Raw genomic sequence first — 26,249 nt, 5'->3', positions numbered from 1 at the left:
GAAAGTTGTTTCCATCCAAAAGCTGTCTGGTGCCCTATGTGAATTGAATTTGGCACTCTCAGTGTGGTGCCCACATCTCAAAAATCCACCCATACAGCTGCTCCTGTGATAGCAGCCCACAGTTGTGTGTGTGTGTGTGTGTGTGTGTGTATTAGGAATGCTTCAGCAGATAATCAGTTCTACTGGAGGTGTCAAGGATTGAACCGGCATGGAGACTTAACTATCCTCTCAGCTCTACAGGGCCCGCCCCCAGGTTAAGGCGGGAGGTGGTGAGGAAAGCTGGCACTACTACTTCCCCCCGGGCTGCACCCAGCCTCCAGAGCCGTCAGTCAGCTTTCACAAGGACTAATCCATACAAAGACCAGTAATAAAACAAAGCAATGGAAGTGCAGCCTCTAATTCTTATAATAATGCCTAGCTCTTACATAGAGAGACAAGGAGGGTGAGGTAATATCTTTTATTGGCCCAAGTAATATCATCCTGGGACCAACACAACTACACCACCACTGCATAGCTCTTATCTAGCACTTTGCATCAGTAGATCTCAAAGCGCTTTACAAAAGAGGTCAGTATCATTATCCCCATTTTACAGATGAGGAAATTGAGGCAAGCGGCCGGTGAAGTGATTTGCCCAAGGTCGCCCAGCAAACCAGTGGCAGAGCTGGGACTAGAAGCTCCCGTCTCCTGAGTCCCAGCACAGTGCTCTAACCTTATAGTTTGACTTGCTGGTTATGTTCTATCTAGTTAGGCTCTTCTATTGATGCCAATCACCTTTATTATTGTTATTGTTTTTATTGCAGAAGTGCTGAGAAGCCCAAAGTGAGAGCGAGGCGCCATTGTGTTAAGCGCTGTACATACACAGAATAAGAAACTGCCCCACCTCAAAAAGCTTACAATTTATATATAGACAACACAGGTGTTATCTTACCGGAGCGGGAGCTGAGGCAAAGAAATTTGTGGCAGAGCAGGGCATTGAACTCAGATCTGCTAAGACCCAGTCCAGTGCCTCAACACAAAGCCATTCTTCATCTCCTGGAAGTATCAGAGATATGTCCCTGCCACCAGCCAGTGCGAGAGCTTTAGTCAAAAAAAGCACAAAGCATGCAGCTAAAAGATATTCACTTACAGTTTATTTTTGCCTGAAATTATTTCACATCTCTTTGTACACAGCTACAGAACAGTAGTAAACCATTGGTAAAAGCAACAGTGCTAAGGAAAAACGTTGGCATAATTTTTCTTTTATTTATTTTATTCTTTTCTTCCCGTGCTGTGTTCTTATACAGGTTTGGGATTTGAGAGGAAAAAAAATACCTGGCACACTAAGTGAGTTAAGACTTAAACCAATTGTTCTCTCTCTCTCTCTTTTTTTTTTTTTTTTTTAGAATATTTTGGCTGGGGTTATCTATCTAGCAACAAAGTAAAAAAAAAAACCCATAAAATAAAAAGCCCCCCAAACAAACCACCCCTGCAACAAAAGCCTGGCTTCCATTGAAGATTATATATATATTTATATATATTTATATATAAAAAAATTACATTGGCTGTATGTTAAATCTTGAGGTGCTCAAGAATAAAATAACAGTGCTAAACTGAAAGAAAAAATTTAAAAAAAACCCAAGCTGCTCTGTACAACAAAGGCTCATTATGAAAAAAGCCAACAGCATATTTATAAAAGAAACCACAATTTCTGTTTATCATTTTTTAAGCAATTGTGGGGGGGTTGGGGGGGAGAGAGAGATTTGGAAAGTAGTGGTCACATGTACAGACAGGGCAGAGCCATTAGATCAGCGACAATGTTATTTCTCACTCTCCCAAGAGGAACATGCAAAACAATGCGTGCATGATGAAAGGAAAGGGGGAAAGAAAAAGCTTATGCACGAAATTCCAGGAGAACTTTTGTTTGAAATATTGGACGTAAACAGAAAATGACAGAGGTGACTTGTGAAATTTACCAAGTTTTGTAAATATCTCATTGGTAAAATGACTGACACCGTTTCCCTGCCCCCACCCAAACCCTAACCCTGATATGGCTTGAAAAGGCTAAGAGAAAGATTTCAGTCTTTCAGGAATGAAAGTTATGTCTTTTATTAATACCTGCGCCTCTCCCTTCACACCCTCTTTTTATATATTTTCCTTCTGACTGCATGATGTTAGAGGCATTTTTAAATCAGAAATGCAGTGGAGCGAGGGTTCTGACACAGAGTGAGATTATAGTACGGTATGCACTACTAACAGGCAATTCCTCAAGGAGGGCTTTAAAAAAAAACAAAAAAAAAAAAACAAGACAGCAAACTAGTTAATACAGAAAAATATAAAAAAAAAAAAAAAAAGGTAAAAGGATTAACAATTCATAAATAAAAGACAGGTCCCAGACCTGTTATTTGTGAACCATTTTTTTAAATAGGTGCATTATGTAAATCTTATGTACAACAAAATTACTTTGCATAACAATTGCAAGGACACAGGGAGAGGTGCAAATCATGTGGGTTGTTTTTTTATCTTCTCTTGATGTTTTATAGGTTGCCTTCCTGGAACAAACACGGTGAAGGAGGAGGAGTTCCTAATGGATGAACTCCAGCTGAGGGAACCCAATTAAAACCATGAGAAATTGATGTATTCTGTTTTTTTCCTCCACACAGCATAAAACACAAAGGCAAATAAAATCCACAAAGGATGGGGGGTTTCCCACTCTTTAGAATCCTCTTGCTGCTACAAAGTCTTTTTTTTTTCCAATTTAAATTATGTTGATTTTGAAATTACAAAGCCGAAAGAATTAGGCAGGGTCTGGGCATGCTCAGTTCACCCTCCCCCACACACAGCGACTCCTCTATCTCACAACCACAACTGCTAGAAGTGAAGTCCCAGAACTCACTGCTCTACAGGTATTAGCCAAAAGTTGTTTTATTTTCTGGTTTTGTTTTTAAAATCTTTTTCTTCTTGTCAGAAGCTAAAGAGAGAGAGAGAGTTCACCAGGCTTCGGTGTAGCGCACATCCACTTCTTTCAGGTTGGGCAATTTAGCCTGTTTTGAAAGGGGAGGAAAAAAAACAGAATTACTGATAAGATTGGAGGTTCTCACAAGTTTGCATTGTCAGAACAATATGAGGGTTGGTGCAATGAGCGAAACCAAATAGCCACCCCAGAAAGGCCCTGATCCTGTGAACACTTAAGCACGTGCTTAATTTATGCACATGAGGAGCCCTATTGCCTGTAAAGTTAAGCACATGTGTAATTGCTTGAAGGATTGAGGCCTTATTCAAGAAACAATGAGAAACCCAGTTTAAAGACATATGAGACCTGGTTCTGGTCTGTTACACCAATATAAATTAGGAGCAACTCTACCGGAGCCAATGGGATTATATAGATGCAAGATAAGGACCAGATCCTGGTCTTTAGTTCTGGTTATAACCGATTAACACAACTTGCTGTATGTAAAACCTTAAAATGACATTTGTAAAAGCAATCAGCTGACACTCCTGTAGTCGCATAATAAAATACACAGCATCACACACTTCTCCCTCTCTCTCTCGTATCCTAATTTCCCTTCCCTTCACGCCTACAATTTATTATAAAGATCCCAAAAATTGTTACTGACTTTTAGTCTAATTCTGATCTCACTTAAACTGTAGTTCCATCAACTTCTCTGGGCTACTCCCAATTTCTACGGATGCAGGTGAGATCAGACTCAGGCTCTTTGTGTTGTTGCTATTTGTCAGTTGCATTTCCATGGTCTCTTACTGCAATTGTATAATTCTCTAAAAACAAACACTTAATTAGACTAGCGCCTTACGGGGTTGTTGAAGTTTCTAGGAGTGATTATTACCTCTGCGTTAAGATTTATGTGCACATATATTTCGATAAGAGCTAGTCAGAACACTACAGACACTGCCAGCAAATAATTTTTCAGTTAGGCAATGACTTCAGTTGTGGGTGTTTGTTTATTGTCTGGTTCAGCCTGCCTAGTACATATGTGGGCGTCTGTGTGCACGCAAGTGTGTCGCTGGCGGAGGGGGGTGGACAGGAAATGTCATCATTGCTATAAGAGTTTGGGGGCTGAATCCTCCCAAAGACGCGTGGGGTGGGGAGGAAAGGTTTTTAATCAAAAATATACTCACTTTGAAATCGGAATTCCCAACAGATACAAAACCAAGTGCCTAAGGGAAAGCTGGTCTCTCTCTTTGAAAAGTCACCCTCTGTCTGGATTTTTTCCCCTACTACTTTTACAAGTGTCCCCTCAGATGAATGGAAGTAAAAGGGATCAGAGGGAAAATGATTTGTGTATCTGTTATTTCAGCTTGCTTAATTTTGTGCAACTGGCAACACTTCATGCAGGTTTTGCTGTTTGCCCCATATTATCACTTGCTTGTGTGGGTCTTGCCATGCAGCGTCAGGGCAGTGCAGAACCAAAACAGGAAAATGTGACTGTAAAGCCACAGAAACTGTCAGGAGAGCTCAGGGGCTGGGGTGGGACCAGAAATTCTTTTAACTAATTTAGTTTAACAGACCACGTTTCAGGAGGGTGTTGTTTCTTTCAGGGCCCAATAGTCAGTGACCATGACCGTGTGTGTACATGACAAGTAAATGACAATTTGCTCAAGCAAGTACCTGATGCAAGTGCAAATGTGTTAACTGCATGTACAAATCAGGTGTGCAGTGGCACGTAATTTTTTACATGCACAATTATGATGCACATGCACATTAAGGTTTGGAAAAGCTAGCCCTGAAAAAACCATATGATAATGGTCCTGTGATCAGGTCTATAGGTGAATTCTGTCTCCAAAGCAAGAACTAGGATGTACATTTGCAATGAATCCTCAAAGCAGTTTTTAAATTCTGCTGGTTCCAGGACTTGTCTCAAATTCAAAGCTCAGCCCAGGTTTGTGACCTTTTTGTGTGAACCTAGGCCAATCTAAGATTTTGACACAAAAGTCGATGGAACGAGGTGTTCCATTTTGAGTGTCTGGGTTTACAAATCTCCAGAGACGTGACTCACTCAAAACCGAAATGAAGAAAAAGTCTGTGTGAAGTCATGAGAACCAGAACCATCACGCTTCACACAGCCCTTGTCTGAATCCACCCATGGCTGCTTCCCTATCTCTGCTCTACTCCAGCGCATTACGTCACACTGTCTATGAAGTCCCTGGAAGAATGTGGACAACAAACTCTGAACATGACAAACCTTGGTGTGTGGGGCAGTGCACAGGTGGGCTCTGTTTAAAGAGGAGTTCTGCCTTTATAAACATCTAAGTAAAAATGGCACCTTTTTGCCCAAACAGTCTAATTTTCTGTACGTATTCTGAGTCAGATCTCAGAATTAAATTGCTACTCCTTTTAATCCTGGTAGCACCAGAGGACACACGCAGCTCTGGGAGAGTGAACTAGAATCTATTCTAGCTTGTGCATCATTAATAGACCCAATTCAAAATTCTGCAATAGGAACATTTCATTTCTGATGGCACATAAACCAGAAAGAATCCGGCTTCAGTTTCATATTCCCAGCTTTTTACTTATTCATTCAGCAGACTAGATGTGGGTGTCACTGAGAGACAAACACAAAACCAATGCTATTTCTGCAGTCACTTTTCCCCAAAAAACCCACAGTTTACGCTGCACAGTGTGCTTTTCCTGACTTAAACCTTCCTGGGTTTGTTACGCTCTGTTTAGATGCTCCACACAGACATCTGAATTTAGGCAATGTCCACCTCTTCTTCTGGAGTTTCCAGATCATCCATTTCTCCATGACTGCTGGACTACAGAACATCTCTTTTTTCAAATAGATGAACTACAAGGTCTCCCCAAAGGCTGCCCCACCAATTACCAATGATGAGGACAAAAATAGATAAAGATGCCGCCACCAATCCCACTACCAGCGGAAGACTCAGAACACCACTTCCTTGATACACATTATACTGGCCTAGGCTATCCAAGGTCTTAGTATTTTCATGCGGACGTTGTCAGTATTCACAGACTACTGGTTGACTTTTACAAATGGATCTCAAAAACTGAAATACCTTGAGATCTTCATAGGTGTCGGCTGAAAGTTTGGTGCTGTTCATATTTAAGCTACACAGGCTTTTCATGGCTAAAAAAAAGAAAACATACAGAGAGATATTTATGGGCTGGCCTATCTCTAACCACTTAATAATTCTGGTTTATCCATAGGGCAATGCATATACAAAGAGTGGTTTATATAGGCACAGTTATTAAGAATAAAATACGTAACTTCAAAACTGGGCAATGGCATATTGATCCCAGTTGAGGAAGGCCTTTAATGCATGCGCTTAAGCCTCATTGACTTCAGAGAAATTTAAGCACTGCCCTGAACTGCAGCTTTTATTCTCAAGAGCACTGGTTGCCTATGTGTTATTTTGAATAACATCAGTCCACACTGTGGGGGTGTTTATACTGTGCAGGAGAATATGCTGATCACCAATCCACGCAATCTAATTTCATTTTAGGCTACAGCGTATTGTTGACCTGACTTTTCTGCCTGGGAAGTCACCACGCCATCAGGTATTGACACATCTGGTACCTCTTGTGACGTCAGACAGCTGCTGATCTACATCACAGTTCTACATGCAGTGGGTATGACGTTTATCATAAACCTTGGCATCTACGGTTCCCCAGCCCTCTCATGCAGCTCTCAGCATGTGTGGGATCCTGAATGGCTAGTTCAGAGGTTCCTCTTTACCTATAATGTTAACTAAAACTGGGGTCTCCCCTCCCAAAAACCACAGACACAAAACATAGCGGGGAATAGAAAATTGGTCACCTCCCAAGAGGCTCAGCTGCCCAACTGACTTATAATGCAGCTCCATGTGCCATCTTGGCTTTGCCATTCTCTCTCTGACTCTCCATAAGATCACACTCCCACCAACGGAGGTACACCCACAATGGGGAGTATTAAGGAAGCGGTGCAGGTCTAAGACCAGTGGGCCTGAGCATAAGGTAGAGGTGAATTACTATTGGGGGGAGGGTCCCATGAGGGACACCAAATCCAGCACCTATCCCTGCAGGCTCGGGAGATTCAGATCCCCGTTTTTGCTACTTGTGCCAATGGAAAGCCAAACCTGGACACCCACTGCTCTCTCTAATCATTGCGCAGCACAGAAATCCTTGTCTTTGGCCCACACGAATTCCCCCTCGAGTGTATTTGGGTCACTTACAGCTCAGTGCCAGCAGCCCAGCATCTGTGACGGGAGTCTCACACAAGTTGAGCACTTGCAGCATGGTGAGGTGTTCAGAGAGAAGCCGCAAACCTGCATCTCCAAACTGCAGGGCACAAGCAAACTCCATTAAAAACAGGTAGAATATTGTTCTGCAAGTAACTTGGCTGGGTACGTGGAATATTCAGGGCGTGGTCTGCATAGGAGACTTCAAACACTCCCCCCCGCACCCCACAAATTTTATTACAATCTCAGATGACAAGAGAGAAGGGTGAAGGAAGTATTATCCACATTTCACAGATCCACATTCCACCTGCTCAATGTCATAAACAAGTTTCTGGTAGTTTCACAATTTGAAAACAGATCTCCTGAGTTACAATCTACAAGGCCATTCCTTCACTGGATCGAATCCTTTGAAAATGCGCCCCTTATATTAGAGAGTTCCCACCCAGTCTATGTGAAATAGGCGTATGGCAGTCTCAGCCCAGTTCCCAACTGTATCACACCAATTAGCATTAGCTGCTACTTTGGTGCCAGGAACAATATAGTATTGGTAGGGCAATGGTCTTATTGACTCTGATCTCTGCTATTTCTAAATTCTATGTTGCTGCACAAGATATTCAAAATCAAAGGCAAAATGGCTCCAAACTTGGAAACTCACGTTTCAACTTAAAAAACAAAACAAAACAAACAAAAACCAGAGGATTATTTCACCCCAAAATTTGTGCTTTTTTTTTTTTTTTTTTGCAAGAGATTAGACTTCTTGTCCAACAAAAATGAACTCATTTTGAGCAAGAGGCATCTCCAGAAATCACATATCAAAAGTCTGAACATTCTGGTGAGACATTTTGTTCAATTTTGCACCAAAAAAGGGACATTTGTTGTTTGCAAAATTCTGTAGAACAAAATGGCAAAAATGTTCATGTGAAATATTGAGGAGAAAGAGTCACAAATATTGCACAGCTTCATTGGGAATCAATGCACTATTTCTGGTGAGCTCTACCATGAGGTGCTAATATTGCAGGGACAAAATCTATTCAATATTGGACCCTGGAGACCAAAACCAGCATGGAATGTAAAGAAAAATAAAATCTTAAATGCCCTTCTTGTCAAATGTAGGGTAATTTATTTAATGAATTTGGCCTCTTTCTGTTAACAAAAATCACCATCAGCTGATTGCAATTTCCTCACATTTATTCATTATTTGATTTTTTCCCCCTCTTCTGTTCTTGTTTTTTAAACGCTGGATTCATCACGATTCATGGACGATTCACTACAAGTAGCTTGAACATTATCTACAGACTGTATTGAGATTGGTCAGATAAATAGCATGGAATTGTCTCTCTTTCCTAACTAAATGAAAGCGCTAGCATTTCCGAGGCAAACACACTGACATTTATGATCTAAAATTTTGTTTCGACAAAGTCAAGACTGGAGCACTCGAGTGTTGATAAGCAGCAATCACTAAAGAGGTGTGATGTGACCAAAGGAAATGCATTTCAACGTCTGAAAATATTTGCAGAGTTTTGCATTGCAGTTCTTACCCCCTGAGATGACAATATGCCTTCTAAAATAAGGAAAACATGGTTGACTAAGCCATAAACCAGCATATAAAAATAGCAGGAAGGCAAATGCATTCTAAGGAGGCCTCTTCACGCATCAGAACTCACATTCTTCTCACAATGACATAACCTGCAATTTCAGAATTAGTCAGCACTGCTTCCGTCTCAGTCCTTCTGTCTGCAAAACACATACCTGAGTTGACCACAGGTTCAGCTGCTTGAGCGAAGGCAGTTTGATGAGGTGCTCAGCACAGGCACTCGTTACATTGGTGAAGGCCAGGCTGAGGTTTTCCAAATTTCCAAAGGATCCCGAACTTAATAACCGGGCCAGGTCCGCATCCTGAAAGCAAATATCAGTGTGATAAACAGGAGAATACTCGGTCTGCAACCATCTGCAGTAACCTGACTGATATGCTGGCCAGCAAGAGTTGCACAATTGCGCCGCATGTTTATAGCAATAAACCAGAACTACTCTGCATGGTTGCTTGTTTGGCAAAGAGCTGAACATTTGTGTCAGCATTGCCTCATAGACCCTTGAAAAGTGAACCCAGCTGAAGATTACAACAAAATCTTCTTTGCAAGTGTATTATTATGGAAGCCGTGGGATTCATTGTCAGATTACCCACAAGATATGTTATTTACCCAGATCCAAAGTCTATTCCATTTCAAGTTCTAGGTCCCAATTCTGCTCAGCTCAATTAACTGACTTCACCGGGATTAATCAAGGTGTACGTCATTGTAGCCAACTGTAACTGTGATTGTCTGTTTCAAACTTTCAAATGTAGAGTCCAGAATCAGACGTTCTGAAGTTTGCTTAAGTTTTCTGTAAAATCTTGCCCTCAAATCCATACACCAGATTCTACTGTAAATTCCAAATCTACGCACGGATACGTATCTGACAATCTGAGCCGCACTTGTAGTGGCACTAAAATCTGCTGCACAGACCTAAAAGCGCAAGTTTCCCCTTACTTGTGGAATCCCCAGTGGAACGGCTGCCCTTTAGACTGACAAAACTACTGGGGCCAATCTCTCCCTGTGCAGCCCGTGACAACGGTACATCAGTATGTCTAAAAATGGAAAGACAGAGCCTATTTTTTCTATTAACAAGACTAACTTACTGTGGATTTGGATGGCAGTGTTAACCGTGTGGGACCACCTTTCCTTTGCTGTAACAGAGAACATACTTTGGTTACACAGGCCATTGTCCGCATTTCAGATCTCAACCAGAATACAGCAAGTTTTTAAGCCAGAACACGCCCTGCCCCAGTTCCTAAGCTTCTTGCCAGTTCTCCCACCAGCTTGCCTTGTTCTTCTAGGTGGACTGAATTTATTCTCAAAGTATGCAGCAGCAATGGAACCAAGATAGGTTTGTTGCTGCTGAAGCGAGTTCCATGCTCGAGCACTTGATGCTTTTTGGTGCAATCAGGCAATGCTCTGCCTGGGTTCAACAAGGCAATATGAGGTTAGCCTCATTGATGAAATAATCTTGTGAAGCGGGGCTAAGATGTAGGAACAGGGTAGGATTCTGCTGCTGGTCAGAGCATTCATTTTATTTTAGTAAATCATTGTTAACCTGGGCACGTTCTTTCTTTGGACAGAGTGGAGAGAGAGAGAGAGAGAGAGAGAGAGAGACAGACAGACAGACAGATAGACAGACAGAGACAGAGTGTGTAAAAAGAGATAGGATGTTTGGAAGGACCAAGAGGAATCACTGCAAAATGGACAAAATTCATTTTGAATTTGTAACTCTCGTGTTTAAAACCAGGAAATTCAACACGAGAAACTTGTTAACAAGCTTTAATGCTGCTTGAACTTGTCAGACCATTTGATTTAGGCCTCGGGTCCATCACCTGGGAACTGAACAAAGCACTAAAGCTGCATCCCAAAGATGATGATGTGAAGTTCTAAGCACTTCAAAATGCCAGGCTGTGCTGCAACCCAAATGCCACCTGTGTGTAATAAGGTAGCAGGATGTGACAATCCAACGTACAGTCAGATGTCACCATTGTTCTTTACGCTGATTGGCGACAGGTTATTGAATCTCAGACAGGAGCATAATATGTGCTCAAACTCACAGAGAAATATCACACTAGGGATACATGTACAGTGAAATCCTCTGATTACAGTTCCCACTCTGCTGCTCACAGGGAACTTCACACCCTGGTTGTCTTTCCTTTGCACCTCCATTTCTGGAGAGTCCAGGCTGCTATGTACTGTGGCAATATCATATGCAGGGTGACATACCAGTTCTTTTAATTCCCTCTGCCTGTCACACAGCTGTTCATACATTCTCTTTCCCACGTCCGTGCTTTCCAGGGTAGATATGATCTGGAGCTGCGTGTCATTGTTGTCGATGATGTTATATTCCAGCATCAAACACAGAATCTAGCAGGAGAACAAAAAAAGCAGATCACTCAGTGGGAGCTTTGCCGTTCATTTCTTCTGAATATCTTGATTGTGGTGAGTATCCTGGGATAGACGCGAACTACAGGGTGAAATTCTACAGTCTGCATTATTATGCAGGAAGTCAGCCTAGGTGATCTTAATGGTCCCTTCTGGCTTTAAAATCTACCAATCCTAATTTACTGATGGTAAAGAATGGCTTTTGGTCTCTGAACACTTGACCTATCCACCCTACCCTCTACGTCTGTCCTCTTCAGCCATTCAATATCACATGGCAATTAAAAAACAGCATTTCTCTCCTGATCGTTTTTGACTGATTTTCTCTTTTTACCAAAATCCTTTTAAAAATGTAAAATTCAAGCATCAGAAGAACTCAGGCAACACAGTATTCAACTTCATTCAGCAAATCCCCCACTATTAAAGGGATTAATAATAAATAATAAATGATAATACCTAAAGGCTCTTCTAGAGCATTTTTTACCAATAGCTCTCAAAGTGCTTTTACGAAGAGGTCAGTATCATTAAGTCCCATATTAGAGATGGGAAAACCGAGGCACAGAGCAGTGAAGTGACTTGCCCAAGGGCACCTAGTAGGGCACTAGCAGAGCTGGGAACAGACCCCCCCCGGTCTGCTGAGTCCCAGTCAGCGCTCTATCCACTGAGCAACTCTGCCTCTTCTTAATATAGATACAATTAAAATTACCTAAAGTAAATGAAATAAGCTAGTGAAGAACTAAAACTCCTTTTCCCTATTTAATCATCTCATATTTCCCTCTGAACCAAAACAAAGCCACATTTCCAAAGAAGCCTCCTCTAAAAGGCACCCACAAAAATGACATGGCACACCTGTTAGTGCAAGACCAATATGCCACTCCATGCACTAAAAGTGCACGTTGGTGCAAACAAATGACAATTTCCAATGCACTTTTTACCTGGATGCTAATTTTGCAGGTGCAGTTTAAAATACTCTTTCTAAAAGTGTGACCCCATAAATTTTTTGATTAGCTACGAGAAATACAGGTTTCCTAACACTTGATGGAGCCTATAGATGGAGATTTATGTATAAAAGTTATGCAGGGCATCTGAATGACTTTAAAAACTTCCGTCCTGTCCTGCACTACATATCTCCCCCTTCCATACACTGCTGAACTAGACATCAGCCTCCTCAAGGATTGGCTGTGCTGGTTCCCTAGCCCTCACAACCCCACTGCCTTTGTCTGTCCTATTCTACACAGCCATTGCAATCACTGTCATTTCTTGATTCAAAAGCACATAACATCATGGAACCTCTGACTGACTACAGTGAACATCCTTCCAAACGTATCTACAGCCACCTTTCATGTATCTCATGCTCATAATTGTGGCAAAACAATATTTCATGGCAACCACATAATCAAAAGAACAGAACATCCCTCACTATTTGTTTGATTTGACTATACAATAGCTTTAAAGTTGGCCTAATGTTTCTATAATCCCAGTAGGTCTTGTTCTGGAAGAGGCAGTAAAGGATTCTGACACGATTTATTGCCCACAAAACATATTTGAGTGGTTACTCAAGGAATTACCTCCACCATGGTCTGGTTGCCCCTCAGAGCCAGGAGCATGCAGGGTCCAAGTTTGTTTTCAGCCAGCGAAAGCAGGAATTTTTTTGTCTTATAACAAGACCCCATTAAAATATGAACCTGTTTAGAAGAGAAGATTGGTAGAGATTAGAGAAGTAATGTGGATGTCCCTAAAACAGTCAAAGAGCCACATCCCATCTACCGCAAGGGAAATTGTACCAGTCAGTACTGTGACAAAGAGCTTGCAATATTTCAATAGCTTCATTGCAAAAAAGGCCATCTTTGCATTCTTCTTGAATGATCCCTTGATCGCTCGTTGATTTCAATGGGACTAATTCACTGAGAAAGGTGCTACCCAGCATGAGTCGTGGGAGCAGATTCTGGCCCTTAGTGAATATAGGGTTAATGAAGGAACTGAACTGACAGTACAGGAAAAGTCCTCCAATTACCCAAGGACAGGTGGGCAATGGCAGTGCAGTCTTCCCCACACAGCCCTGATCTACAGGGACAGGAGAGTAGCCCAAATGCAGCTTTCATGCTCATTTGTAGCTCAGTTTCTCTTCTGGGACGGCCAATAAGGAAGCCGGGTGAAGTACTGGGGTGGTATTGGCAATCAACCCATTTCATAGAGGCCACTGGATCGCTGCTGATGGCTTTTGGTTCATGCTGCTGACCTAGTTGGATGAGAGCCTCTGAGCGAGGCGAGTAAGTCTTTCTGACAAGGGGCACCACCACCTGTTCCCTGGAACAAGAGGTTAGCCTATCAGAGTGGCTGCTTGGAAAACTGGGGGTGTGCATGTGTGAGAGGAATGCCTTGGGAAGGCAGGGTTCCCCCCAGAGGTCATAGAATATCAGGGGTCGAAGGGACCTCGGGAGGTCGTCTAGTCCAACCCCCTGCTCAAAGCAGGACCAATCCCCAACTAAATCATCCAAGCCAGGGATTTGTCAAGCCTGGTCACGGGAGTGAGCTGAGCCAGAAGCTGGGAAACTTCCTTTTCCTTTCCCATTCATGAGACACTGTTTTGCTTTCTCTTCCACACATTTTTCCCCCCCTTGAAGATAAGACTTCACTGAGCCCCTCTTTGTTCGTCTCTGCTGAGTCATTCCGCCAGCTTAGACTCCATATTCTACGGCCAATCCTGGAGCCGTGACATCACAACATACGCAGAGATAGTTTTATGCCAGGAATGCAAAGTCACTTGCAAAATTCAGTCAAGAAACTGGACTCTTCTCATAGAAGAGAATGGCAAAGACCTTATTCTAATTCCAAGGCGTCTGGAATGGAGAGCCCTGGACTTCTCGCTCACCATGGCACTGCACATAGAATGCTATTTAGAAATCATGCATTGGCTTCCTCGCCGAACTGTATGTGTGACCTTTTACAGCTTCTCCTGGGCCAGGCTGACACCAGGCACAGCATGCAGTGAGAGCTGCATCTCTCTGAAGCTAACAGCATGGCTATTCCACAGCAGATAGACCATTTCTACACAGTGGCCACACATATTGCATAAGACTGAAGGAAAATTTGGATGTGTGTGTGCATGCAAAGAATACAATGCAACAGATGGATGACAAATGAGGTTTGATTTCTATACAGACTCCACACAGGGTATGGCCTTAGATGTTTTAGAGGAGATCCATGTTATAAGCTTTGCCCCAGGCCTCATGAAGTTCCTCAGTGCTACCGCGAGATCGGACTCTGCTAGAGAACAGCTGAAACCTCATGGAAAACTCTGAAAATTATTCTACAGCAGAAACCATTCTGCACACAGAGTAGACCATATACTACTGTATCTTTTTTCATGCCTCATTTTATTGTCAGTGAGGACTTTCCATTAACAAAGGATCATTGTTTCCTAAGCGTTGATTTGCTGCTGCTGTCTGTAAGCGAGGTACTTTCCGAGCCAAAAGGTTCTCATTTTCAGGCATATGTCCCTATTCATATTTTTTTTAAGAGCAGAAAAAAATACTGAAATGCTAAGGTTCAAGTCAGAACAGGATTTTTTTCAAGCTTTACAGTTAGTCATTCATAGCTCTTTAAATATTTATCAATATCCTTTTAAAGAGCCCAGGCTATGCCATATCGCTATGGGCTAGGAGCATCAGGCTTTCTCATGCTACCTTGGGCTTGTCAATGCCATGCAGTCACACAGCTCCCTCAAGAGCAATGATTCAGTTTTAACAAAGACAGGGATTAGGACTGGCAAGGACAGAACACAGAAGAGAAAAAGCTAAGCTGTGACCAGGATCCAGTTTACAATTCGCTGATCAGCTTGAGTTTCAGTGACTGTACAGATAGGCACGTAGGTACTTACATCACCCAAGAGGATCATTTTCAAAAATGCCTATGGGACTTAAGCTCCTAAGTTAGTGACAGATCACTGTCGGCTCTGAGTGCCTCACAAACATTAACACAGGTCTCCTCACAACAGGAAGCGGGGAAGGAATATCTCCCCACTCTACCTTACACATTGGGCACAGAGGGATGTAAACGGCTCACATGGGAAGTCTGTAGCAGAGCCAGGAAATGAACTCGGATCTCCTGTGTCCATTGCCATGATTTCTAACAGTAACAATAACTGGCAGAGCAATGTTGATGTTCTCCAATTAAATCCCCCAGAAGAAAACAGAATATGAAAACATGCAGATAGAGAAGAGACACTAGACAGAAATGTTAAAGTGTGTGTGTAAATATTGGTTCCAATGTTTCGGTTTCGTTGAAAATCCACAGTAACCTACAATCCTCAGACCGAAGGCTTTGGGGGTGGATGTCATGAACAAAATCCCTTTAGGTGACTGTATTTTACTGACAATCAGATCATTAATGGTGATCACCACCCAATGGGAGTTTTGGGGGTGGGGGTGTGATACCAATAAAATAAATGGGTCAAATTTTTAAAGATGAGAATGCAAATTCAGTTATTTGCATGTGCAAGCACATCTGTCTGTCTTTTATTGTGCTAGTGCCTGTCTGCGCCATACAAATGCTCAGTCTGCATGTTCAAAAGTGTGGATGCCACTCCTGCATTGTGTGAGACAGCATCCACTTCTGAAAATGTAGCTCTTAACTTCCTTTTAAAAAACACCCGCTTCTGTTTGTTTTAAGGCTGTGTTGAGGGAGCTTATTTAATGATCTATAAACACTACGTGTATGGCTTTCTTGTTAACATACAAGCCAAATTGCCATTGTAAGTGAGAACAATGGATTACAACCGGTTATATGAAGGTTTGGATTTACTGGTTAAACACTGATGGTTCACAGTGTCATAATTTTGCAAGACAGGGACAAAGCAAATAAAGCTACTTATCACCAGCTACATATTGGCTAAAGACTACAAAGAAATTACTAAACTCACATTATTGCAGACACGTACCATACTGGCAAATAGTTCTCCGTCGTCATCACAGGCCACTCCCCCAGGACTGTATAGCTGGAACCAGCCATCTTTGCCAGCCCGCACACTCAGCAAACACGAGTGGACCTGCCAGACAAAGCAAAGACATTTGGAAGGTTAGGGTTACCGCCAATATTCTCAGCACATCCAGCATGTCACCCAGCATCCCCAGAGCAGACACTCCACAAAGCAAGGGGGATTCCTCTTTTGGTGTTAATATGATTATTTACAGAGCTGCAGGCAATTCATGATTTTTGCATCAACTCAACGGAATCAACACTTGAACAAGGAGTGGAACTCTATCAATGCTGGCTGAACAGCCCTTTTCATTTCCTTCACACAAAGCTCAAAACGGCATTAATCTAGAGCAGCTCCACTAGAAAACAAAAGGCTTAAATTCCTGAGCTCCCTTCACCACGTGCGTCTTCGTTTCTGGTGTGAGCGGAACACCAACAATGGTAGATTGTGGCTTGCTCATTCGACTTATGAAATTTTGTTATTCTTCCTGCTGCTATGAAACCTCACCAGGCGCAAGGGGTGAAAGCCAGGAAAGAGACTGCAGCAGAGACAGAAAAGGCAGAAACTGGGCAGAAGAACTGGCCCAAACAACTGGCACTCATTAGTCCAAATTAGGCTCTGCACATGCCACTGCCATTGTAGCTTCTATTATATCTAGCTCCATGGTCTTTAAGAGGAGTCCTCCCCCTTCTTGGACTCTGATGCATTACAGCAAGCAGTCCTACTTGTCAAGTATCAGAGGGGTAGCCGTGTTAGTCTGGATCTGTAAAAAGCAACAAAGAGTCCTGTGGCACCTTAAAGACTAACAGATGTATTGGAGCATAAGCTTTCGTGGGTGAATACCCACTTCATCAGACGTCTGACGAAGTGGGTATTCACCCACAAAAGCTTATGCTCCAATACATCCGTTAGTCTTTAAGGTGCCACGAGTCCTACTTGTGACTCTCTCATTTTAATGGGCATAGCTTTATTTCAGGTTTTTGGTGAGGGGGAGGTGAAGCTAATTATCTTGCATTTGGGTACGTACATAATCTTGGGCCAAATTCATCAGTGGTGTAATTCTACAGAAGTCAATGGAGTTACCCCAGAGTGGCAAGTTTGACTCAAAGAGTCAAAAAAAAAAAAAAAAACCCCGAATGCCAAAAATTCTCGGCAAGGACGACAATTCAGGTTCAGCTTGCTCCTGGCCTGTAGTTCTGTGGTAGCTCTTTTTCACTGCATGCTGATATAGAAGATTAATGGAGAGGAGAGGCCCTGTCTGAATCAGCTGCAGCTGACTACGTTAAACAAGTTACACATGCGGCTGTGAAGCAGTCAGCCGTCACGACGCAAGAGCTATGCACTGATTCCAGGAATACCCTTCTTTGTTCATGAGAACAAAGTCACTGGCACACAACGAAACTGAAACGCAGCTAAACAAAAACTTGTTTTGTAAATCACAGGATCCAGAGCTTGCTGCTTCCCTGTTTTCAACAGACGAGGAAGAGCCTGAGGGAGCATACAGCAAATAGGAAAATAATTCTTGCTGGTTGCACTTTACTGCAAAGCAATGACATCATCAACTAATTTCTGCCACAGAGGATGGAGGACATGTTTATATACAAGGCAAGAAGCCATTCATAATACTGCAGCCTATATCCTGAATGCATTTCGGCTCTCTAGGTGAATCAAGGGCAGCAGACGGAGAACTACACAGTGCTCTGGCACTTGTACTGCTTCATGCAGAAACGTTTTGACAAGTGCACTCACAATCCCTTTGATTATTACTCTGCTTAAACTGGAAAAAGAGACTCACTTCTTGTCTTGGGTCTTCCGCAAATCTCTGAATCACATATTTCAGCTCCCTAAAAAAAAAAAAAGGATGAAAGCCAACAGTTGATTGGTTGCAGAATTCACACAGGCGTCACATTTCTTGTGGCTTACACTTTAAATTTATATATTTGCAGTTTAGAGAGAAATAAATGGAACAGCGTTCACAAAAAGTAGGTGGTCTAAAAGTGATAGTGCCTATTTAAAATAGGCTTGGAAAGCTTTCAATGATGCACAGTGAGAAACTGTTTTGTAAATTCTATCAGTATCAAATGTCTTTAGTCCGTGGACTTTTGCTGCAGCAGTAAATTACAAAGTAAACCACATAACTCTGTTACTAACAGAACATACGCTCAGACCATCACAGACAAAAATATTGGAGACAAGACGCCAATCGACCCATCCTTGCTAGTGCTAACTTGTTTATGGTATCGTAGAAAGGCATTTTAAAGAAACAAACACTTACTTTGTGAATTTCTCATGTGCAAGAGCCCTGCAATTAAAAACAGAAAGGTCTGAGAATTTGATTGATTGATTGATTTTTGCAATTCTTACCCAACACATTCCCTAAACATGCAAAACAACTGCAGCCCACATGACATAAAAGGGACAATATTGCAGACATAGACTGAGATAGAAAACCCCCTTCATTTAACAGTGACGAAAAACCAATAGCACAGGGACATAATCCAGTCGTTTTTACCCAGTCTTTATTTAGACAAAATTCCCATTAACTTAAATGGGAGGTTCATGTCAGCAGAAAGAGAGTAAAGGACTTCACGATTTGGCCGCTGAACTTAGATTTGTAAACAGAATTTTGGCTCCCTTAAAGACCCAGGTGTGTTCTTTAATTGCACTGCAAGGCTCGGTCACAACTAATTAGCGTCATACATCAGTAAAGCAATTGTTGGTCATTTTGTAAAGTGCATTGCATCATGGTACTGAGTTATACTCCCCCCCGGGGAACCTCAGGAAGACTGACTCAGGCAAAATGATGCCACTGTTTCATATTTCCCAAGCCATGCTATAGCCCAGGTAGCCTGATGCAGCGGAGTTGGACCTTGGTACTTCAAGGCATTGGGCCACTGGGGGACATGATAAGCTAGCAAATTGTACAATTATAGGCTGTAATGTTCACCCTTGGAGATTTACATTTTATAAACACTAGTGCTCATTAATAGGTTTCCGAGGGAGCTTGGCTGCTCCTTAGGTGGCAGGGCAGCTTCTTCTTTCTATCAAAACACCGTAATACAAACAATTTAAGTCTTGATCACGTGGATGAAACGTCCTTGGCTAGTAAGTCATGCGCTTCCTCCTCCCCCACTACAACTCCCTCCCCTCCTTAGTGTATCAAATTGCTCATTCCTCTCCATGATTGTCTTGGAAAAAAGGGGAGAGGGACACAGGGCCAGGAAAACTTCATGCCTCTCTTTTTCTGTGGCCACATGGCACAAGTTCCATTGGACTTTTCCAAAGTACAAGTTCTCCAGTGCAACAAGGTTTCACAGACTGTAGAGATTGTACCATAAAACAACCACACCAACAGGGATCTCAATAAACAATCTGGTGCTGTGAACTTACTCCTTGGGAAATGGGATAGGTTGAAGCAAGCTGGCCAGAGCTGGTCTCCAGTCATCATAGTCCGACCTAGGAGAGGAACATTGTTATTAGCACCAAGATGTTTTAATACAGACTGTCAGCAGTTGGTTCAATGAGTCAGAAGTCATTTACTGTAAGCAGCAGCAACTTCTCTGATTTACTGAAGCACTCTAACGATCTAGGGTGACATTTTCCCGTTTCATTTTCAGCACGATCTCCAGCCTGGCACAATAAATCACGTATTTACAATGAAATGCTGAGACTTGACCTCCAGAGTCCTCCTCCATGTCACCTTAAAGACGTTAGTTGTTTACGAGACCTTCTAGCATTTAATTGCTAGGTAATATTTTCATCTAACTTTGAACTGCAGTTACCAAGCCATTATTATTTACATCTCCACTCTGAACTTTAATCAGACCTTTTTTTTTTTTTTTTTTTAAATAGTGGAGGGTGGGGGATGAGCCAGATTACAAAGCTGCCTTCACATTTGCCCTACAAGTACCGAGTGCAATTTTACGGCCTGCTTCATAAAACAATTACATATCGTTAATTTGAGATTTCTGTGAACTTCACTTGGTGCGCACTCACAACTGATTAGACCGTTTTTCCTTCCGCCTCTCAGAGGCAGCCGCTCCATTATACGACAAAGAGGCATGCAATCAATGGAATAAAAGGGTAAACTCTCTGCTCCAGAGAGGAAAGTATGCCCAAAGAAAAAGAAATTAAAATACTCGACACATGGGAAAGATGCCATTCAAATCAGACAAGGACCAAGGGATGATTTAGATCATGAAAGGGAAAAGACAGCATTATCATTTTCCAAAGACGACATTTTGTGCACAGATATATTTTGTTTTGAAAATACTTCAGCAGTGTTGTATGTGTGTCTGGGGAGAGGGAAGGCATAGCAAAAGAGGGTAGAGGACAAGAGATTTATTTAAGTTGATCCCACACAAAGAAAGGGAAACAATTCATAAGTGGAAATACCTCCCCTCTGTAAAACATTAGTAGGATGTATCCTGCTACTTGATTCATTTTATTTTCATCTTCAATGTCTATAGACATAGTTGATCTTATCTGAGGTGCCTTCCAAAGGAGGATGTTCACATGAACTGGCCTAGAGGGAATGATCGGCTTCAAGTGTAAGTGTCCTTTACTGGAAAATCAATTCCCTCAATCTGCCCACAAGGTGGGAACTGCTCGAATGGATGGGTCAATAGGGAGAAGCCGGGAAGGTATGTTTTGGATGAAGAATACTCCACACTATTTCATCAAAGGATCTCAAACAACAATTAATTAATTAGGCCCCACAACGTGCTGTGCAAAGAGTATTACTACAACCATTTTATAACCATTTACAGATGAGTCAAATGAAGCAAAGAGAATGTAAATGATTTGACAAGTCTGTGGCAGAACTGGGAATAGAACCCAAGAGTCCTGATGCCCAGTTCTCTGTCCTAAATACTAACACTCCCCACTTATTATGAGTAGGAAGTCCAGGAGCTCCTGGCCGAAACATATGCTGATCCCAAGCTAAGCTCTTAATATGAGACAAACACTGTGGAAGATCTAAAAAAGATAGCGTAGGAGAGATTTTAGCTCTTCCTAGCATTGTTGCCTTTTAGATTGGTTTTAAAAGCTAGGAGAGTAGGGACTCCAGCTTCATTTCAAACTTGGCACAAGATTATGATGTCTCCTCAGAGATGAACAAAGCGTAATGTTCTCGGATGTGCATCGTGTACTGATAGCACTAAGATCACACTACTCAGTTAACAGGCAATAAACACAGGAACCCACCCAACAGTTATAAAAGAGCAGAAGAGGTTCTCTCCCAGAGAGAAGAAAATATAGACAAAGTGCTGCGTCCAAAGGGCCTACCAGCCTTCCCTAGTGGAGCCAAGTCAATCCATCACATATAAAACAGATTTTCCATAATCTTTCAGATACACAGTTTAACATACAGTAAAATCCAGTCCACTAAACATCAATGACGCAAAGAAAATCTGCATGCATGAATATAGGATTATTAACAACAATGTAAGGAGCTGATGAAATTCCAACTTGAGACAATCAAAATGATCAAATTAACAAGGGAGGCAAATAAATATAGCCAAGAGTATTATGACTCCAGCTCACCGGAAAACCTGGCACCCTTTTCTGCTATGGCTTCCGAACACCACAACCCCTTGGGCGTCTGAAGGCATAGAAAACACATATATGAGTGATCCAAGAGCCCTGTGAGCTAGCATAGTCCAATATCCTAGTGGTCTCTCTTCCACCCTACCATGTGGGAGACCTGCGTTTGATTTCCACTTTAGGCACATTTCCGTCATAGGACGTGTAACTCAGTGAGGAAAGATGGCAATGAAAGGCATGCATTTTTGGTTCCTGTATTCCAGAGAACAGCCTGCTTTTTCATGATCATATAATCAGCTAGCACATTTACATTCTGAGCTGCTCCTCCTAGCAGGCAAGGGGTCTCAAATACTGTGGCCAACACAGAGTTTAGGGACATGATTTAGAGATTTCTCCCGCCTCCTCCCCGAACGCCCTTGTCAAGAAACAGTAAAAGAAATTGGTGTAAGGTGGCAGCATGACTCAGTTTTCTCCAAGACTCCAAACAAACAACAGTTGAGAATCTTGGCTATGTCCTCTAATAAATCCAACTTGTTTATTGCCCTCTTGTTATCTTCAGTACTTGAGGCCCAAAGCAAATCTCATGTCAAGGTATGGTGCTCTGCAACAGAAAGCCTCAGGTCTATGGCAGTGATTCTAAAAGGCATCAGGCCTGATCTTGCCCTCTGTCACACTGGTGTAAATCAGGAGCAACTCCCCTGCAGTCAGGGAAGTTACACTGGTGTACAACCAGCGTGAGACCAGAATCAAGTCCACTGCAGCTACAGTACTCTTTCAGCTTTCATTCACAGAGTTTCTTCCTGAAAACACACAGCACTTTTGTGGACTGTGAGCACAGCTCTCAGCACTGCCATTTTTACAGACACTAGGCAAGAATAGCACTATACTATAGCCAGCTCCATTATGTGCTTCAGGGGAGCAGGTCCCAAAGAAGGAATTCCTTAGAGGAGCAGGTTTGGTTTTCCATCATCTCCATGGAGGAGTTAATGCCTTCAAATGTAATAGCAGCTGGGGATGGGCCTGCCTGGAAGCATGACTGGTGGTAATGCAAGAAAAACACTCTGCACCGACACAGACCCTTTCATTAGAGAATCTCCAGGCCCTTTAACAAACAAATATTAATTAAACTTCACAACAGGCCTGCGAGATATTATCCTTGTTCTACAGATGAGTAAACTTAGGCACAAAAAGGTTAAGCAAAATACATCCAGGCAGTAGCAGAGGCAGGAATTAATCTTGGGAGTCCTGTGCTCTAACCACTAGACCTCTGTATAAGACAGACAAAGCCAAACACCTCCTGGGCGCAGTCATTTATTCACCGTTTGCAATTCATACTCAATCTGCAGCTACATTTTGAAAATTACGGTCACTGGACCTACGACTTGCTCCCAAATAGCTTTGAGATTAAATACAGTAGAACCTCAGAGTAACGAACTGACCAGTCAACTGCACACCTCATTGGGAACCAGAAATACGCAATCAGGCAGCAGCAGAGGTTCTACTGTACATATACTGTTGATGTTTAGATGCAGTGCAACCAATTAGAAAAGTGATCCTTTAAACCAGGAGACAGACCATTGCCAAAAGACTGGGCTAAGAAATTCAAGGCTTCTTCAATACACATTTGAGTTAAGCAGCTAAAGATCTTTCCCAGCCTAAGCTTAAAAGCTTAAACCTACTTTGAGGTTTAATACGTGAAGTCACTGTGACATCTCAGGTTAAGTTTTACACTGTGAAAATCCTTTCTTGTGCAATCTGGAGAGTTGTGATTAGTAATAATATGCATTAATCAATTTTTTTTTGGCTGATCTTCAAAGGAAATTAGGAGGAGGAAAAAAAGCAGCTTATTAAAAGGGAAGAGAGAGTGAGACATTGCAGACAGAGTCATGCCAGAAAACTGTGACTCTCTATGTTAAAGCTGGGATGTTATCTACTTCAAGCAGCACGTGTCATTTGTGGAGGAAGGTCTTTGAGGAACATTAGTAATAAACCGGATTCCATTTTAAACACTAGGAAAAAAGCAAACTACCTTAAGTGAACTATTTAGAATTTGGACACAGAAGTTTAATCTGAACATGGAATACAGGTAACCTCTTGTCATGCATCTAATCTCCTTTTCTAGTCACTCTTGAGAATTGGTTGTATCAGCCAAATCATGACTACGGAATCATGAAATAACCACTGCAGAAAAATAACAAGAATAAAACTAAAACGTATTAGAAGCCTCCAGGAGTGTCTCATTCTCCTCACACCAACTCCCTCTTCAAACACATTCTCACTCTCTACAGATCCCCTCAGGTTACTGCACTCACAAGGTTGATTTTTTTCTTTTTTTGGTCCCTGTAAAGCTCTGAAGCCCTGTTGGACAAGTCAGGGCTGTTTAAAACAGGAAAAAGGAAGGGAGTTGGAGTATCTCTGGTTGAATGTTAACAACCACTGCAATGAGCCAGACAAAGAGGCCACAGCAGGGGAGGGTTAGTGCACAAAGATACAGAAGGCATAATGAAAAGTGCCTATGACAAAATTTCCCATGTAGCTGTTCAATGGTTGCTGAACTGAAGGCTCCGACTCACTAATCACAACCCTTTAATCCCATGGAGGGCCTCTGCGAGAAAGAAGCCCCAGTGCAGCCATTATTCAGGATTTCAGCTTAAAATCCCAAATCATGCAAAAATGAATGTCAGGATTATGTTACACTGAGCGTGCAGCTATCTGCAGAATCCATGGAAAGCTAGGGGCAGACTGGGTATCAGGGTGCTAAATATGTGAAGGCTGTCAGAGTGACCACTTGCCATTGCAAACAATGTACCTTACCCAGAAAACTGTCTCGCTGTCAGTCCAGAATGTTAGCCACCAATAATAATTAAATAATCTCTGCCTAAACTGCCTTTGCCTTAGGGCCATCACAATCATCTGCCTGCAGACATAATACATTTTTCTTTCCCGGTATCGCCTTTCACCAAAATGAAAATCTGCCCACATGTCATATGCAGCACAAACAATCCAAAACATATTAGCAACCCAGGGCAACCCTGAGAAACATGACATCAGAGAATCTGCTTGGGATATTCAGGGTATGGTGCTGACCTATTGGGGAATGCAGAGGAGGCTGGGGAAGCTGCAGTGGATGTGTGCAATCAGAGAGCCTGGAGTTTGAGGCAGTGTGGATCCAGATTTGGACCAGAACTTCAGGGCTGAAATCATTATTACTGGGCACTCACTTGGCTCAGTAAGAAAATGTTGCTGCCACTGTTTGAAAAAAAGAGTCGGTAGTCTCTTATGCTCGGCATTATTGTTTTCAAGGCAAATGTAGTGCTGCTGGATCGACAGCTTTGGAGAGTGAAGTCCTCTAATGTTCCCAGCAGATACAAAGCTCAAATAGCAGCAGTGTAAGTTTCTCCAGGCATCTCTGCCACTGGACTGAACTCTGTCCTGTACTTAACTACATGCATAGCCCAAGTCGAAAGATATTTGGGCCTCTTTTAGGTTTCGAAAGCACCTAGCACATTGTGGACAGCGGTGGAAACAAATAATAATAAAGAGGAAAGATGGTCATGGGAAAATTTACAAGCACCGTGGCTGCTGCCTCTCCTAGTGGCTTCTGCTCTTGCAGCTGCTTTAACTGCTCTTTTCACTTATATATTAGCCTGGTTGACAATAGTAGATGTCTCCAGACATGAACTGGGGAACACAATTTTCTTTTTTTGGTAACGTAATTGCTTATATACCCTAAAGGTAGGAGAACTCCCCCGTAATCTGAAGACTAAGCAATCCCAGAGACCCCTGCATACATGTGCAGCCTGCAACTGGTGGGAGCTTAATCAGCCAGCTGAAGTGGAGATACAGCCAAATTTGTCAGCAGATGTTTCCCTCCTTACAATTTTGAAACTGGGAGATGACCTTGCTGACATTACGCTGGAAATTTGCTCTATGTGGAAGCAAGTTTTTACTGTACGGGAAATTCTTCAGTGTGCAGGAATCATCATCACTTAAACCAGGCACTGGACAATGGCAGGCAGCTCTCGGATACTCTAATTGAATATTCTCAACTGCAAATTTTCAATCAATTTACCATAGATTCAAAGTAAAAAATTAAGACTATTTGTCTTTCAAAAAAGGGGGAGATGGGTTGGCTGGTATTGACGATATCATCAGGGTCCAGGATCTGTGGGAGTCTATTTGACACTGAGTTTGATCCATCACTATGGGGACAAAAAGCATATTGTATTCCAGGTGAGAATACAGCTTCTTTAAAATCTGTCCAGACTATTGTTCACCTGCCAATACCTGTCAAACAATTAGTATAGGTTTTTCTTTTGTATGATGATGATGGTGTTTCGTTACTCAGGTGGATTAAATAAATAAATAAATAAATAAATAAATAAAAAGATATATATTTGGAGCATCAAACATTCCTGGTTCTATCACAGTCATCCCAATGTGGATGACAAAACTGAACTTGGTTAGAGATGAATTTTGTCAAACAGGTGCTCAAGCTTCTGTGTTGCAAAAGTCTGAGTTACTCTAGAGCAGGGGTCGGCAACGTTCGGCACACGGCTCGCCAGGGTAAGCACCCTGGCGGGCCGGGCCGGTTTATTTAC

General features: G+C 42.2%; 1 protein-coding gene across 2 annotated transcripts in view; it reads right to left on the bottom strand.

Moving 5' to 3' along the window:
• Positions 1–2,315: 2,315 nt before the first annotated feature.
• The window catches only part of LOC113405000 (C-Maf-inducing protein), a 164,297-nt gene continuing 140,363 nt past the window's right edge, over positions 2,316–26,249 (bottom strand). The window contains exons 11-21 of one of the 2 annotated variants that reach the window (XM_026663628.2): positions 19,495–19,560; positions 18,380–18,406; positions 17,900–17,948; positions 16,048–16,173; positions 12,695–12,811; positions 10,971–11,111; positions 9,845–9,892; positions 8,920–9,066; positions 7,165–7,270; positions 6,010–6,080; positions 2,316–3,020 (exon numbers count right to left, since the gene is read on the bottom strand). In XM_026663628.2, coding sequence (XP_026519413.1) covers positions 2,967–3,020; positions 6,010–6,080; positions 7,165–7,270; positions 8,920–9,066; positions 9,845–9,892; positions 10,971–11,111; positions 12,695–12,811; positions 16,048–16,173; positions 17,900–17,948; positions 18,380–18,406; positions 19,495–19,560 — 952 coding nt within the window. In that variant the 3' untranslated portion in view covers positions 2,316–2,966. The remainder of the gene's footprint in view (positions 3,021–6,009; positions 6,081–7,164; positions 7,271–8,919; positions 9,067–9,844; positions 9,893–10,970; positions 11,112–12,694; positions 12,812–16,047; positions 16,174–17,899; positions 17,949–18,379; positions 18,407–19,494; positions 19,561–26,249) is intronic. The other variant, XM_026663629.2, reaches the window with a different exon arrangement.

Source organism: Terrapene carolina, unplaced genomic scaffold (assembly GCF_002925995.2).
Source record: "Terrapene carolina triunguis isolate 2854851 unplaced genomic scaffold, T_m_triunguis-2.0 Scaffold33891, whole genome shotgun sequence".
NCBI classification, from domain to species: Eukaryota; Metazoa; Chordata; order Testudines; family Emydidae; genus Terrapene; species Terrapene triunguis.
This window is presented reverse-complemented; position numbering and strand designations above follow the sequence as displayed.